This window comes from Cynocephalus volans, chromosome 10 (genome assembly GCF_027409185.1).
Source record: "Cynocephalus volans isolate mCynVol1 chromosome 10, mCynVol1.pri, whole genome shotgun sequence".
Lineage (NCBI taxonomy): Eukaryota > Metazoa > Chordata > Mammalia > Dermoptera > Cynocephalidae > Cynocephalus > Cynocephalus volans.
In genome coordinates, this window is record NC_084469.1 from 18,423,781 (window position 1) to 18,436,631 (window position 12,851).

General features: G+C 37.7%; 1 protein-coding gene across 8 annotated transcripts in view; it reads right to left on the bottom strand.

Moving 5' to 3' along the window:
• BCAS3 (BCAS3 microtubule associated cell migration factor) overlaps positions 1 to 12,851 on the bottom strand; it is a 601,295-nt gene that overhangs the window by 402,428 nt on the left and 186,016 nt on the right. For all 8 annotated transcript variants that reach the window (XM_063109232.1, XM_063109228.1, XM_063109233.1 and 5 more), the window contains exon 13: positions 4,913 to 5,006. In XM_063109232.1, the coding sequence (XP_062965302.1) occupies positions 4,913 to 5,006 (94 nt within the window). The remainder of the gene's footprint in view (positions 1 to 4,912; positions 5,007 to 12,851) is intronic.

Here is a 12,851-nt window from a genome sequence, read left to right on the forward strand (position 1 = left end):
ATAAGTTATATTGAAATAAAAACTATAAGAACTGCACTAAAGCCCATTTAAATTACATCCCTTTGTACAAAATCAAAGTTCAGAACCTAACGAATATAATTTAGCCAATGAACAGAAAACTACCTCTTTTTCTAATATCACATTTGTTAATCACATTAGTAAATTTCTTATTTACTACTGGGGAGGACTTAACAGTTATCTCAATAACATTTTTAAAAACTACAACACAAATTTTAAGGGAAAAAAACTAACTACTGAGGCATCTATTTACAATTGGTAGTGCAGTGCTTCACTGAAACATACATTATGTACGTAAATATATCTCAATCCAAGAGAGTAAGAACAATAAATACAAACCAGAAACTAGATAAGCAAAATAAAATGTCGCCTAATGATAGGAGCTGATTGCTACAAGCCATGAACAAATGCAAAGGCTATCTGTAGGAAGCTGGGTAGTTACTGACTAGCATTAACTTTAACAACAACAACAAAAACAAATCAGGACCTCCAAATCACTGAGAATTGAATATTTTCTAAGTCCTTGCTCATAAGCAATGACAGTCAACATTCTGAACAGCAAAAATACTCAGAGCTGAACAGTAAACAACTAAGACGAATGGTAAGCAATTGCATAAAATCTCTGCCTACCAACTGCTATAAGGCATTGTGCAAACCAATTGTGAGTGGTTGCTGAGTTATAAACCCTTCGTTTAATTCAAATATTTAAACAGGTACACGGCATTTATAAAGTGTTGCAGAAATGAAAATACATCAAAAAACATTATCTGCTGTATAACAAACTGATGAGTCCACTTCCACTGTATAGACTCCACTTCACAATCTATTTCAAATGTGCTGCATTTTTCTTGCCTTATTCGTTAAATTAATATTTATTTATGTACCGGGCACTGAATTATTATTTCCTAACTAATCACGTTTTAAGTCCCAGATTAGAACTGATTTCCTTTTGGAGAACTAGCTCCAATAGTCCAAAGCCAGGTTAATATTCACCTCCTAGCACTCTGTCATTACTTTACATAGGGTTTTCATTCCTCAGACACAAATAATTCCTTATTTACTTGTATCACACCAGAAGACTCTATGTATAGAAACTGTCTCTTATTAATTAAATCACCAAGACTTTGCGAGGCAATGTGAATAGATTCAGTAGTGAAAAAGCTAGCTGAACCAGGTGAAACCACATCAAGCTTAAAATTTTTTATCAAACTCTTAAACATTTTACCATGAATACTTTTAGCAGTATGGTAAAGCTTAGAGACCTCTTTCTCAGAATAATACTTATTTAAAAGACAAAATAAAATATTTAGGATTACAAACAATTGAAATATAGTCATACATGTGCTTTTTCATTAATATATTAAAATATAGGCCCACCATAATTCTGAATAAGCAATATTTAATATAATAAAAGTGAAATGATAAGAAAATATCCATTATTTTTATTGCTCACAAATTCACAGGTACAGTTAATACTTCGGTGGAGAAATTCCTGTTATTTAAATTAATTTGCATCAACTCACAATTAACGAATATCTAGGGTCAGCATCCCCATAATTTCCAATGATATTAAGAGGCTTCATAGATTGCTATATGAAATAATTATATAAAATCGATATAAGGAAACTTTGTACACAAATAACCACCCCAAATTGAATAAATTCCAGAATACCTTAAGTAGACTTTAATTAAATATCAATAGAAAATAAGGAGAGAAAAAAGAAAAACAATAGATTGACCTATCCATGTTATTGTCAAAGCAGAGAATACCATGCTTAGCATAGTGCATATGTCCATAGTGGGAATTAGTTCAAAATAGTTCATTCGATGAGTTTCCTAACACTGTTTGAGAAACCATGCTAAGCACGAGAGATACAAAAATAAATGACATTTGATCACTACGTGGGAGGAACAGAGCGGTTAGCAAGGGAAATTATCATTTAAGCAAAAGATTACCCCAAAATAAATTATACATCATAGACTTATTAATCTAGTGCTCCAGGAACACAGAAAATTAGGTATAAGCAATCCCATTTTTAATCTTTTCATATAAACACAAATGTGGGAGGTCAGACAAATCAAATGGCAAGTGTAGAACAAAATTATGAAAGCATTTTTTGATAGAAAACTAACTGCTCACGATGATAGAGATGACTATGACATTCTTTAAATTATGTAATAAGTTGTTCTTAAAATGTAAAATTGTGGACAAGAAAAAATATAGTTTCCAATGTCAGAAGCATTTTAACTAGGGTTATATGAGATATACACTAATAAAAAAAAGATTTGACACAACAGATGGGATATCAAAACAAGTCATATTGGTTACTCCAAGTGGAGTGCTATAAGTGACATAACTTCCAGACTGTTTCTTCAAATCAAAATTAATTCCCACAAAATTCAGAGAAGTTCAACAAATGTTTGTCTTTATTAATTAAAGCAATTCTACCCATCACCAATCACTGCAAAAATTTTGCTCTATTCATCAAAAATGACTAAATTATTAGAGGTAGATTATTCAAAGCGCTCTACATTATTCTCTTACCATCATTCTTTATTTGAAAAGATGAAAAGAAGAGAAAAAGATGGGTTTCCCCACCAATTTTAAGCAATATAATCATTTTTGAAGAATAAGACAAAAATGGAAGGCTCCTCAGATACATCAACCAAATGGGTAAGATCTGAAAGAATTTAAGTTTATGAAGCCCTACACCAGAGAAAGCAAAGCGCAATTTTATCTTTTCTTTAGAAAGTTATTTTTAAAATAACTTGTTTCCCACTATTATAAGTATTTATACCAACTCCTTACTAAGAAAATTGGTAAAGAAAGAAAGAATTAGGAGTTTATCCTGCCTTTTATATACAAGAGAACAGTTCATTTCTGGCTGATGAGAGAAAATTCTTTTTCAGTAGAAGAACAGCAGTCAATAAATGCAGAAAAAATGACAGATTAAGAAAACACCATTCTGCAATCTCCAATGTTACAAAACTATTAACTAAAAATTTCTTTCAGAAATCAGGTCAAAATAACACTCCACAGAATACCTACTAATCTCCACAAGAAAAACCTATCTCCAATATGTAGACATTTGATGGTCACTAAGTTACCCATGTGATCAAACACAGTATCACTAATAGGGAGATAACGTGATATAAAGTGTCTCCTACTGGGATGAAATTGTGTAGACAGCAATACTTATGTAGTGGATTGAATTATGTCCCCTCAAAACTCACTGAAGCTTAATGGTGTCCCACAGGTTTTATGTATTAGAAACTTGGTCCCCACTGTGAATGTTAACAGGGTAGGAAATCCTATTATGTGACTGAAAGATGGAGTTTTGAAGAGGTGACTGGATTGCAGGACCATGCTATAGTGAACGGATTAAAAATGGTGGTCAGGGGCATGGTTCTGAGGGCTTTAAGAGAAAAGGAGTCTGTCTTTCTCTCTTTGCTCTGCTTCCACCATCTTGCAATGTGAGACCCCTGGGTCACTGTCGCCATCACCAGATGGATGGACTATGGACTTCCCAGCCTCAGAAACTGTAAGCAATAAATTTCATTTTTCTTTATAAATCACCCAGGTCCAAGTATTTCATTATAAGCAACAGAAACGGACTAATATAACTTATGAAATTTAAAAACAAACATAAAAACAAATAAACAACTCATTAGCCTAAATGGTTCTAAGCCTCTCTAGACCTAACTTCCAGTTAACAGAACTACAGGGAATGGAGAAATACAGAAAATATTATCGTAAGCGTAATGAAAAAATCTGACTAATCCAGAATTTCAATGAGACAACTCACCTGGACATTGCAAAATGAAAATTAAAAGGTACAAGTTCTATACTACATTAAAAAGAATCAAAAGGTAAAGAGTGAACCTTAATTAGACCTTGGTTTGAAGCAGTTATAGTACATACTTTTGGGACAATTGGAAAATTTTAAACTATGGGTTCAATATTAGACAATATTAAGTGTTAATTTTCTGGGCTACAATATAATATTTGGCTATGAGAGAGAAGGTCCTCATTCTTAGAAAACACATAGTTAATTTGAACTGGGTGAAAAGTCACAGTGCATCTAACATATTAAAATGTTTCAGCAAAACACACACACACACAACGGTACTTCAAAAAGTCTGTCAAAAAATAGAATTAAAAGATAATACAGGGCCGAGCCCGTGGCGCACTCGGGAGAGTGCAGCACTGGGATCCTATATAGGAATGGCCAGTGCACTCACTGTCTGAGTACCGGTCACAAAAAAGACAAAAAAAAAAAAAAAAGATAATACAAATCCTTCCATCAACTTTTTGAAGTACCTTCATATATACTTATAAAATGTGAACACCTGTTTAATCTAGGTAGTGGTACATGGGTGACTACGGCACTACTTTTTGAGTTTATTTTTATGTTTGGAACTCTTCATAATAAAAAGTTTGGAGAAAAGGTGAAAAGTAAAAATAGGGCATTCTACATTGCTAAAATATATCTCCTTATCAAATTTTTTAAGAACAAATAGAAAAACAACACCACCAAAAACAGGGAAAAATAAAACTAAAATGGCTCATAAAATGTTACAAGTTACAAGGAAAATACCATTGATATACATTAATATTCTAGTTTTGAATGTTAAAGTTCTTTGCATAATAATAACACAGGATTAATTTTACTCAAAAGCACTGTTTACCTATGGCTGCTATTCAATCACTACTTTATTGAGAGCAAAACTAATGTTGTGGAGAGGTTCTTAAATTTAATAAGCACTCACTGAGCACTACTAACTTTTCTGATATACACTGAGACATTAAGAATATTTTCCATTTCTAATAAAGCTAGCTGGAAAACCCATGATAATAAATGTCAAAAAAAAAAAAAAAAAAAAAAGGATTTACCACTGGTGTTAAAAGCCATACAGCACACTGGCTTCTCATGGGCAGGAAAGTGGGCCACAATACCATCGCTGTCAGAATCCTCACTCAAAAGTACCTTCACAAAAGAAATAAAGACAAATAGTGGTTAATACTTGTATTTTCTTACCAATAATTGAGCATGAAAACTATATACAGGTAAACCACAATACCCCTCACCAAATAACATGCTTCCCCTATATTGGAAGATTAATCTTGTCAATTTAGGAATGAGGAAGAGATATAACATGACGCCAGCACATCACTCATATAAACTCCAAATATAGTCAGGTGGCTTGACTGTGGATAACAGAGACAATTACTTCTTCAAGTATAGGTTCAGGGTGAAAAAAAAGCATAAAATCAATTCTTTTCGGAGTTACAAGATGGCAGTGGCTGCGGCGGTTGGCGCGGAGTAGCTGAGGTGGAAAAGGCGGCCAATGGGCCTAAGGCATCCGGGAAACTTGTGGACCTTCCTCTTGCCGTCTCTTAAGGGAGGACCGCTGCTGGTGGCCGGTCGTGGGGGCTGACCACCACTTTGCCCTTGGCAGGAGAGGCTGCCTCATTTACAGGCAACAGATTTGAAGTATGGAGCAGGAAAAGAACTGTTCCTTAGCTGCAAAAGCGAGTCTCTAAACAGGGAACACGGCGCCAGGGCTGCTATGGAGGCAGCCAGGATCCTGGAGGCCGGGGCCACGCTGAAGGCAGCCAGCTGCCCTATTCATGATTCGAGGTTTCAGGCCGACATAAAAGAAGATTCCTGGGAGCGCCCGAGCCGCGCCGCAGGACCGAGCAAGCAGCCCGAGGCGGCGGGATCTGAGAACGGGGAAGGTGACAAAAGCGCCCGACCTGGCACAGCCCTGTGAGTGACCCCAGACCAGCCCTGCTCGGGGGGGAGACGCCCACCCGGCTTCCGCCTGCATCACCGGGCCACTCACCGTCCCCGGGGCTGCCTCCATTTTCTCAGGTGGTGGCAGCTCCGGCCCGGCCCAGCCAAGCCTGTCCTCCTCACCTGGCTCGGCTCCTCACTGAGCCTTCCCACTTGCTTGCCCCAGAGCGGGACTTCCCGGGGCCTGCGGGCTGGCCTCCCCTCCCACTCCCTCTGCGGTACTCTGGCGGGGCTGGTGGCGTGGGGCATCCCCGGCCAGCGTCAGGAGGGCAAGGAAGTACAGGCGGGGCCGACTGTCACTCCACCGCACCCTGGGCTCCGGCCCCGGTAAACTTCCTGTTACTAGGAGGCAGATACCATCTCTGCGGCCACCAGTTGGGAAAAACGCCTAACCCATTTCTGGTTAGGAATAGTGTGGTTGGAGAGTTCCCAAGTCCACTTGAACCTGCCGGAGAGCTGACTGCGGGCGGGCACCAGACTCGGTCCGTGCTGGGGGGATACAAAGGTGAACCGTGTGCTGCGGGCTCCTCCCCCGAGGAGCTCACGCTCTGGTGTGGGAGATAAGACAAGTACACAAGTAACCGCGATACCAAGAGGAAGGTGATAAGTCCTGAGAAAGATCTACACGGTGTTACAAAGGCACCCAGAGCGACCGGTCGTCTGTGCCTAGCAGAAACCTGGTAGACTTCCTGGGCGAGGCGGTGCTGAGCAGGGTCTTGAAGGCCCAGCTGATAGACGAGGGGTGCAGAAGACATGTCCCAGCCCAGCCGAGTGTGCACAGAGTGGGCAGACGGGCGGCCAGGGAGGTGGAGACTCGACAGAAACCACACACCCTGTGGGGTCGCCACTGCACGATCCAACAGCCTGGGCCAGAGCACACGGAACAGGGAGAAGTCCTGCACAGGAAGTGAAAGCTCAACAGAGATCACACACCCTGTGGTACGTGATCCAGCAGCCCAGCAAAGTCCAAGCTGACCAGACGGGTGGCTCCCCGGAGAGGCCCAAGACCAGAGGCAACCATACACACAAGGCACTAAAGGCCAACTGAGCAGTCACAGAGGTAGCCATACCAAATTGGAAACCACAGCAACATCTTAGTTAGTCAAGAGTCTCAAACCAGTGGACTGTGAAACCCCCTGCCACAATGAATAAACATCAAAAAAAAGATACCAGAAATACAAAAAAATCAAGAAAGTACACCACCAGAAGTTAATAAATCTCAAACTCTAGATCCAATAGAATAAGAAGCCCTTGAAATGACTGACAAGGAATTTCGAGTGATAATTCTAAGGAAACTGAATGAGATACAAGAAAACTCAGCTAGACACCATGATGAAATGAGGAAAAGTATACAGGACCTGAAAGAGGAAATGTACAAGGAAATCAATGTCCTGAAAAACAATGTAGCAGAACTTGCTGAAATGAAGAAGTTATTCAACGAAATAAAAAACACAACAGAGAGTTTAACCAGCAGGCTTGTCGAAGTTGAAGAGAGAACCTCTGAACTTGAAGATGGGCTGTTTGAAATAACACAAGCAGACAAAAAGAAAGAAAAAAGAATCAAAGACATTGAAGAAAATCTGAGAGAGATATCAGACAACCTTAAGCGCTCAAATATCTGAGTCATGGGTATTCCAGAAGGGGAGGAAAATGGAGATTCCATTGAAAACATATTCAACAAAACAGTGGCAGAAAACTTCCCAGGTATAGGAAAAATCACAGATCTTAAGATCCAGGAAGCTCAACGATCTCCAAACGTATTCAACCCAAAAAGGCCTTCTCCAAGACATGTTATAGTCAAACTGGCAAAACTCAGAGACAAAGTGAAAATCTTAAAAGCTGCAAGAGAGAAGCGTCAAATCACCTATAAGGGAGCCCCAATCAGGCCAACATCAGACTTTTCATCACAAACCCTATAAGCTAGAAAGGAATGGGATGACGTATTCAAAATACTAAAAGACAAAGATTGCCAGCCAAGAATACTCTACCCTGCAAGGCTATCCTTCCGAAATGAAAAGCAAATAGTATATTTCTCAGAGAAACAAAAACTGCGGGAGTTCACTACCACACGACCACCCTTACAAGAAATCCTCAAGGGAGTACTGGGTTTGGTTCATGAAAAATAACTACCATTGCCATAAAAACCCAAGAAAAATCAAAACCCACTAGTATAATAAAAATGGCATGAAGAGAAAACAAGCAAACAAAAATGCTATCTACAACCTAAGGAACCAACAAACACAGAAAACAAACAGTAAATCAGAAAGCAAGGAACAAAACACACCTAAGACAACCAAACAACCAATAAAATGCTAGGAATAAATCAACACCTTTCAATAACAACCCTTAATGTAAAAGGATTAAATTCCCCAATCAAAAGACACAAACTGGCTGACTGGATCAAAAAAGAGGACCCAACTATATGCTGCCTACAAGAGACCCACCTCACCCATAAAGATTCACACAGACTAAGAGTGAAAGGATGGAAAAAGATTTACCATGCAAACAGAAAAGAAAAACGAGCTGGAGTAGCTATTCTTATATATGACAAAATTGACTTTAAACTAAAAACCATAAAAAGAGACAATGAGGGACACTACTTAATGATAAAAGGACTGATGCATCAAGAAGACATAACAATCATAAATATGTATGCAACCAATGTTGGAGCAGCCAGATTTATAAAACAAACTCTTTTAGACCTAAAGAAGGAAATAGAGACTAATACCATAATAGCAGGGGACCTGAACACCCCACTCTCATTATTGGACAGATCATCTAGGCAAAGAATCAGTAGAGAAACACAAGATCTAAACAAGACTCTAGACCAAATGGAATTGGCAGATATCTACAGAACATTCCATCCAACAACCTCAGAATATTCATTCTTCTCATCAGCACATAGATCATTCTCCAGGATAGATCACATATTAGGTCACAAATCAAGTCTCAATAAATTCAAAAAAATTGGAATTATCCCATGTATTTTCTCAGACCACAATGGATTAAAACTAGAAATTAATAACAAACGAAACTCTGGAAACTATACAAACACATGGAAGTTAAACAGCATTCTACTTAATGACATATGGGTCCAAGAAGAAATCAAGCAGGAAATCAAAAAATTTATTGAAACTAATAAAAATAATGATACATCATACCAAAACCTGTGGGATACTGCAAAAGCAGTATTAAGGGGGAAATTTATTGCATTAAATGCTCACCTCGGAAGAATGGAAAGATGGCAAGTGAACAACCTAACACTTCACCTTAAAGAACTAGAAAAACAAGAACAATCCAAACCTAAAGTTAGCAGACGGAAAGAAATCATAGAGATCAGAGCAGAACTCAATGAAATTGAAACCCAAAAAACAATTCAAGAGATCAATGAATCAAAAAGTTGGTTTTTTGAAAAGATAAATAAAATTGACAAACCATTAGCATGGCTAACAAAAAAAAGAAGAGAGAAGACTCAAATAACCAAAATTAGAAATGAAAAAGGCGATATTACAACTGATACATCTGAAATACAAGGAATCATTCAAGACTACTATAAATAACTATATGCCAACAAATTTGAAAATCTGGACAAAATGGATAAATTTCTGGACACACACAAGCTCCCAAAACTGAACCATGAAGACGTAGAAAATTTGAACAGACCAATAACAATAAAAGAGATTGAAGCTGTTATCAGAAGGCTCCCAACAAAGAAAAGCCCAGGACCAGATGGATTCACAGCAGAATTTTACCAAACATTCAAAGAGGAATTGACACCGATTCTTTACAAACTATTCCAAAAGATTGAAACGGACGCAAATCTCCCAAACTCATTCTATGAAGCAAACATCATCCTGATAGCAAAACCAGGTAAAGATATAACCAAAAAAGAAAACTACAGGCCGATATCCTTGATGAATATAGATGCAAAAATCCTCACTAAAATACTAGCAAACAGAATACAGCAACACACACATAAAATTATTGACCACGATCAAGTGGGATTCATCCCAGGGATGCAAGGTTGGTTCAACATACGCAAATCAATAAATGTGATACACCATATTAATAAACTCAAACACAAGGACCATATGATCATCTCTATAGATGCTGAAAAAGCATTTCATAAAGTTCAGCATTCATTCATGACAAAGACCCTCTATAAGTTAGGTATAGACAGAAAATATCTCAACATAATTAAAGCCATATATGACAAACCCACTGCCAATATCATCCTGAATGGGGAAAAGCTGAAAACTTTTCCTTTAAGAACAGGAACTAGACAAGGATGCCCACTCTCACCACTCCTATTCAACATAGTGTTGGAAGTACTAGCCAGAGCAATCAGAGAAGAGAAGGAAATAAAGGGCATCCAGATTGGAAAAGAGGAAGTCAAACTGTCCCTGTTTGCAGAAGACATGATCCTATATATCGAACAGCCTAAAACCTCTACAAAAAAACTCTTGGAATTGATAAATGATTTCAGCACAGTAGCAGGATACAAAATCAACACACAAAAATCAGTAGCATTTCTTTTCTCCAATAGTGAGCATGCAGAACGAGAAATCAAGAAAGCCTGCCCATTTACAATAGCCACCAAAAAAATAAAATACTTAGGAATTGAGTTAACCAAGGAGGTGAAAAATCTCTATAATGAGAACTACAAACCACTGCTGAGAGAAATTAGAGAGGATACAAGAAGATGAAAAGATATCCCATGTTCTTGGATTGGAAGAATCAACATAGTGAAAATGTCCATACTACCCAAAGTGATATACAAATTCAATGCAATCCCCCTCAAAATTCCAAAGACATTTTTCTCAGAAATGGAAAGAACTATTCAGACATTTATATGGAACAATAAAAGACCACGCATAGCCAAAGCAATGCTGAGCAAAAAAAATAAAGCTGGAGGCATAACACTACCTGACTTTAAGCTATACTACAAAGCTATAATAACCAAAACAGTATGGTACTGGCATAAAAACAGACACAGTGACCAATGGAATAGAATAGAATAGAGAACCCAGAAATCAACCCACACACTTACTGCCATCTGATCTTTGACAAAGGCACCAAGCCTATTCACTGGGGAAGGGACTGCCTCTTCAGCAAATGGTGCTGGGATAACTGGATATCCATATGCAGGAGAATGAAACTAGATCCATACCTCTCACCGTATACTAAAATCAACTCAAAATGGATTAAAGATTTAAATATACACCCTGAAACAATAAAGCTTCTTAAAGAAAACATAGGAGAAACACTTCAGGAAATAGGACTGGGCACAGACTTCATGAATACGACCCCAAAAGCACGGGCAACCAAAGGAAAAATAAACAAATGGGATTATATCAAACTAAAAAGCTTCTGCACAGCAAAAGAAACAATTAACAGAGTTAAAAGACAACCAACAGAGTGGGAGAAAATATTTGCAAAATATACATCTGACAAAGGATTAATATCCAGAATATATAAGGAACTCAAACAACTTTATAAGAAAAAAACAAGCAACCCAATTAAAAAATGGGCAAAAGAGCTAAGTAGGCATTTCTCTAAGGAAGATATACAAATGGCCAACAGACATATGAAAAAATGCTCAACATCACTCAGCATCCGGGAAATGCAAATCAAAACCACACTGAGATACCATCTCACCCCAGTTAGGATGGCTAAAATCCAAAAGACTCTGAACGATAAATGCTGGCGAGGCTGCGGAGAAAAAGGAACTCTCATACATTGTTGGTGGGACTGCAAAATGGTGCAGCCTCTATGGAAAATGGTATGGAGGTTCCTCAAACAATTGCAGATAGATCTACCATACGACCCAGCTATCCCACTGTTGGGAATATACCCAGAGGAATGGAGATCATCAAGTCGAAGGTATACCTCTTCCCCAATGTTCATCGCAGCACTCTTTACAATAGCCAAGAGTTGGAACCAGCCCAAATGTCCATCATCAGATGAGTGGATACGGAAAATGTGGTACATCTACACAATGGAATACTACTAATACTACTCAGCTATAAATCGAATGAAATACTGCCATTTGCAACAACATGGATGGACCTTGAGAGAATTATATTAAGTGAAACAAGTCAGGCACAGAAAGAGAAATACCACATGTTCTCACTTATTGGTGGGAGCTAAAAATTAATATATAATTCACACACACACACACACACACACACACACACACACACACACACACACACAAAGAAAACCAGGGGGTGGGGGAAGAAGATATAACAACCACAATTACTTGAAGTTGATACGACAAGCAAACAGAAAGGACATTGTTGGGGGGGAGGGAGGTTTTGGTGATGGGGAACAATAATCAGCCACAATGTATATCGACATAATAAAATTTTAAAAAATAAAATAAAATAAAATATTGAATCACACACACAAAAAATCAATTATTTTCAATTCTTTACAAAATGTAATCACATAGAATTTTATCCAAGGACAGGAAATATGGTTCCTACCGTGTTATGGACTCTGGTGGAAAAAAATCACAAATTTTTGCCCATTATTGGAATAGAACGTAAGAACAGGGAAAAATAACAAGTTAAACATAAACAAACAGCCTTACAAAAGAGGAATTGCCCAATAAAAAATTAATAGTAAAGTACAAAAGTTGTGGTCTTAAACTCCTCTTTTACAGATGGACACACCATTTCTATGAAAATACTACCAAGTCATAAAAGCAGAAGCACATTAGAACAGGTAGCTTTCTATCTCAAATGGAATTTCTTATATTTATTCCCATTAATTTTGTGTTGTTATATTGAAATATAATTTACATTTCAGACAATTTACCCACGGTAAGTATATTGTTCAACAATTTTTAGAAAAAATGTTTCACTTACCTAATGTGCCAGAAAGAAAAACTATTACACCAATATTGAATCATGTTATGAAACACAGAGAATTTCATTTTAACTAGGAAGTACTTCTATACTAGCAATGCTAATTTCTTTCTTTCAAAAAATGCACGTAGTCCCCAGCATCACTCTCCCCAACAACTGATCA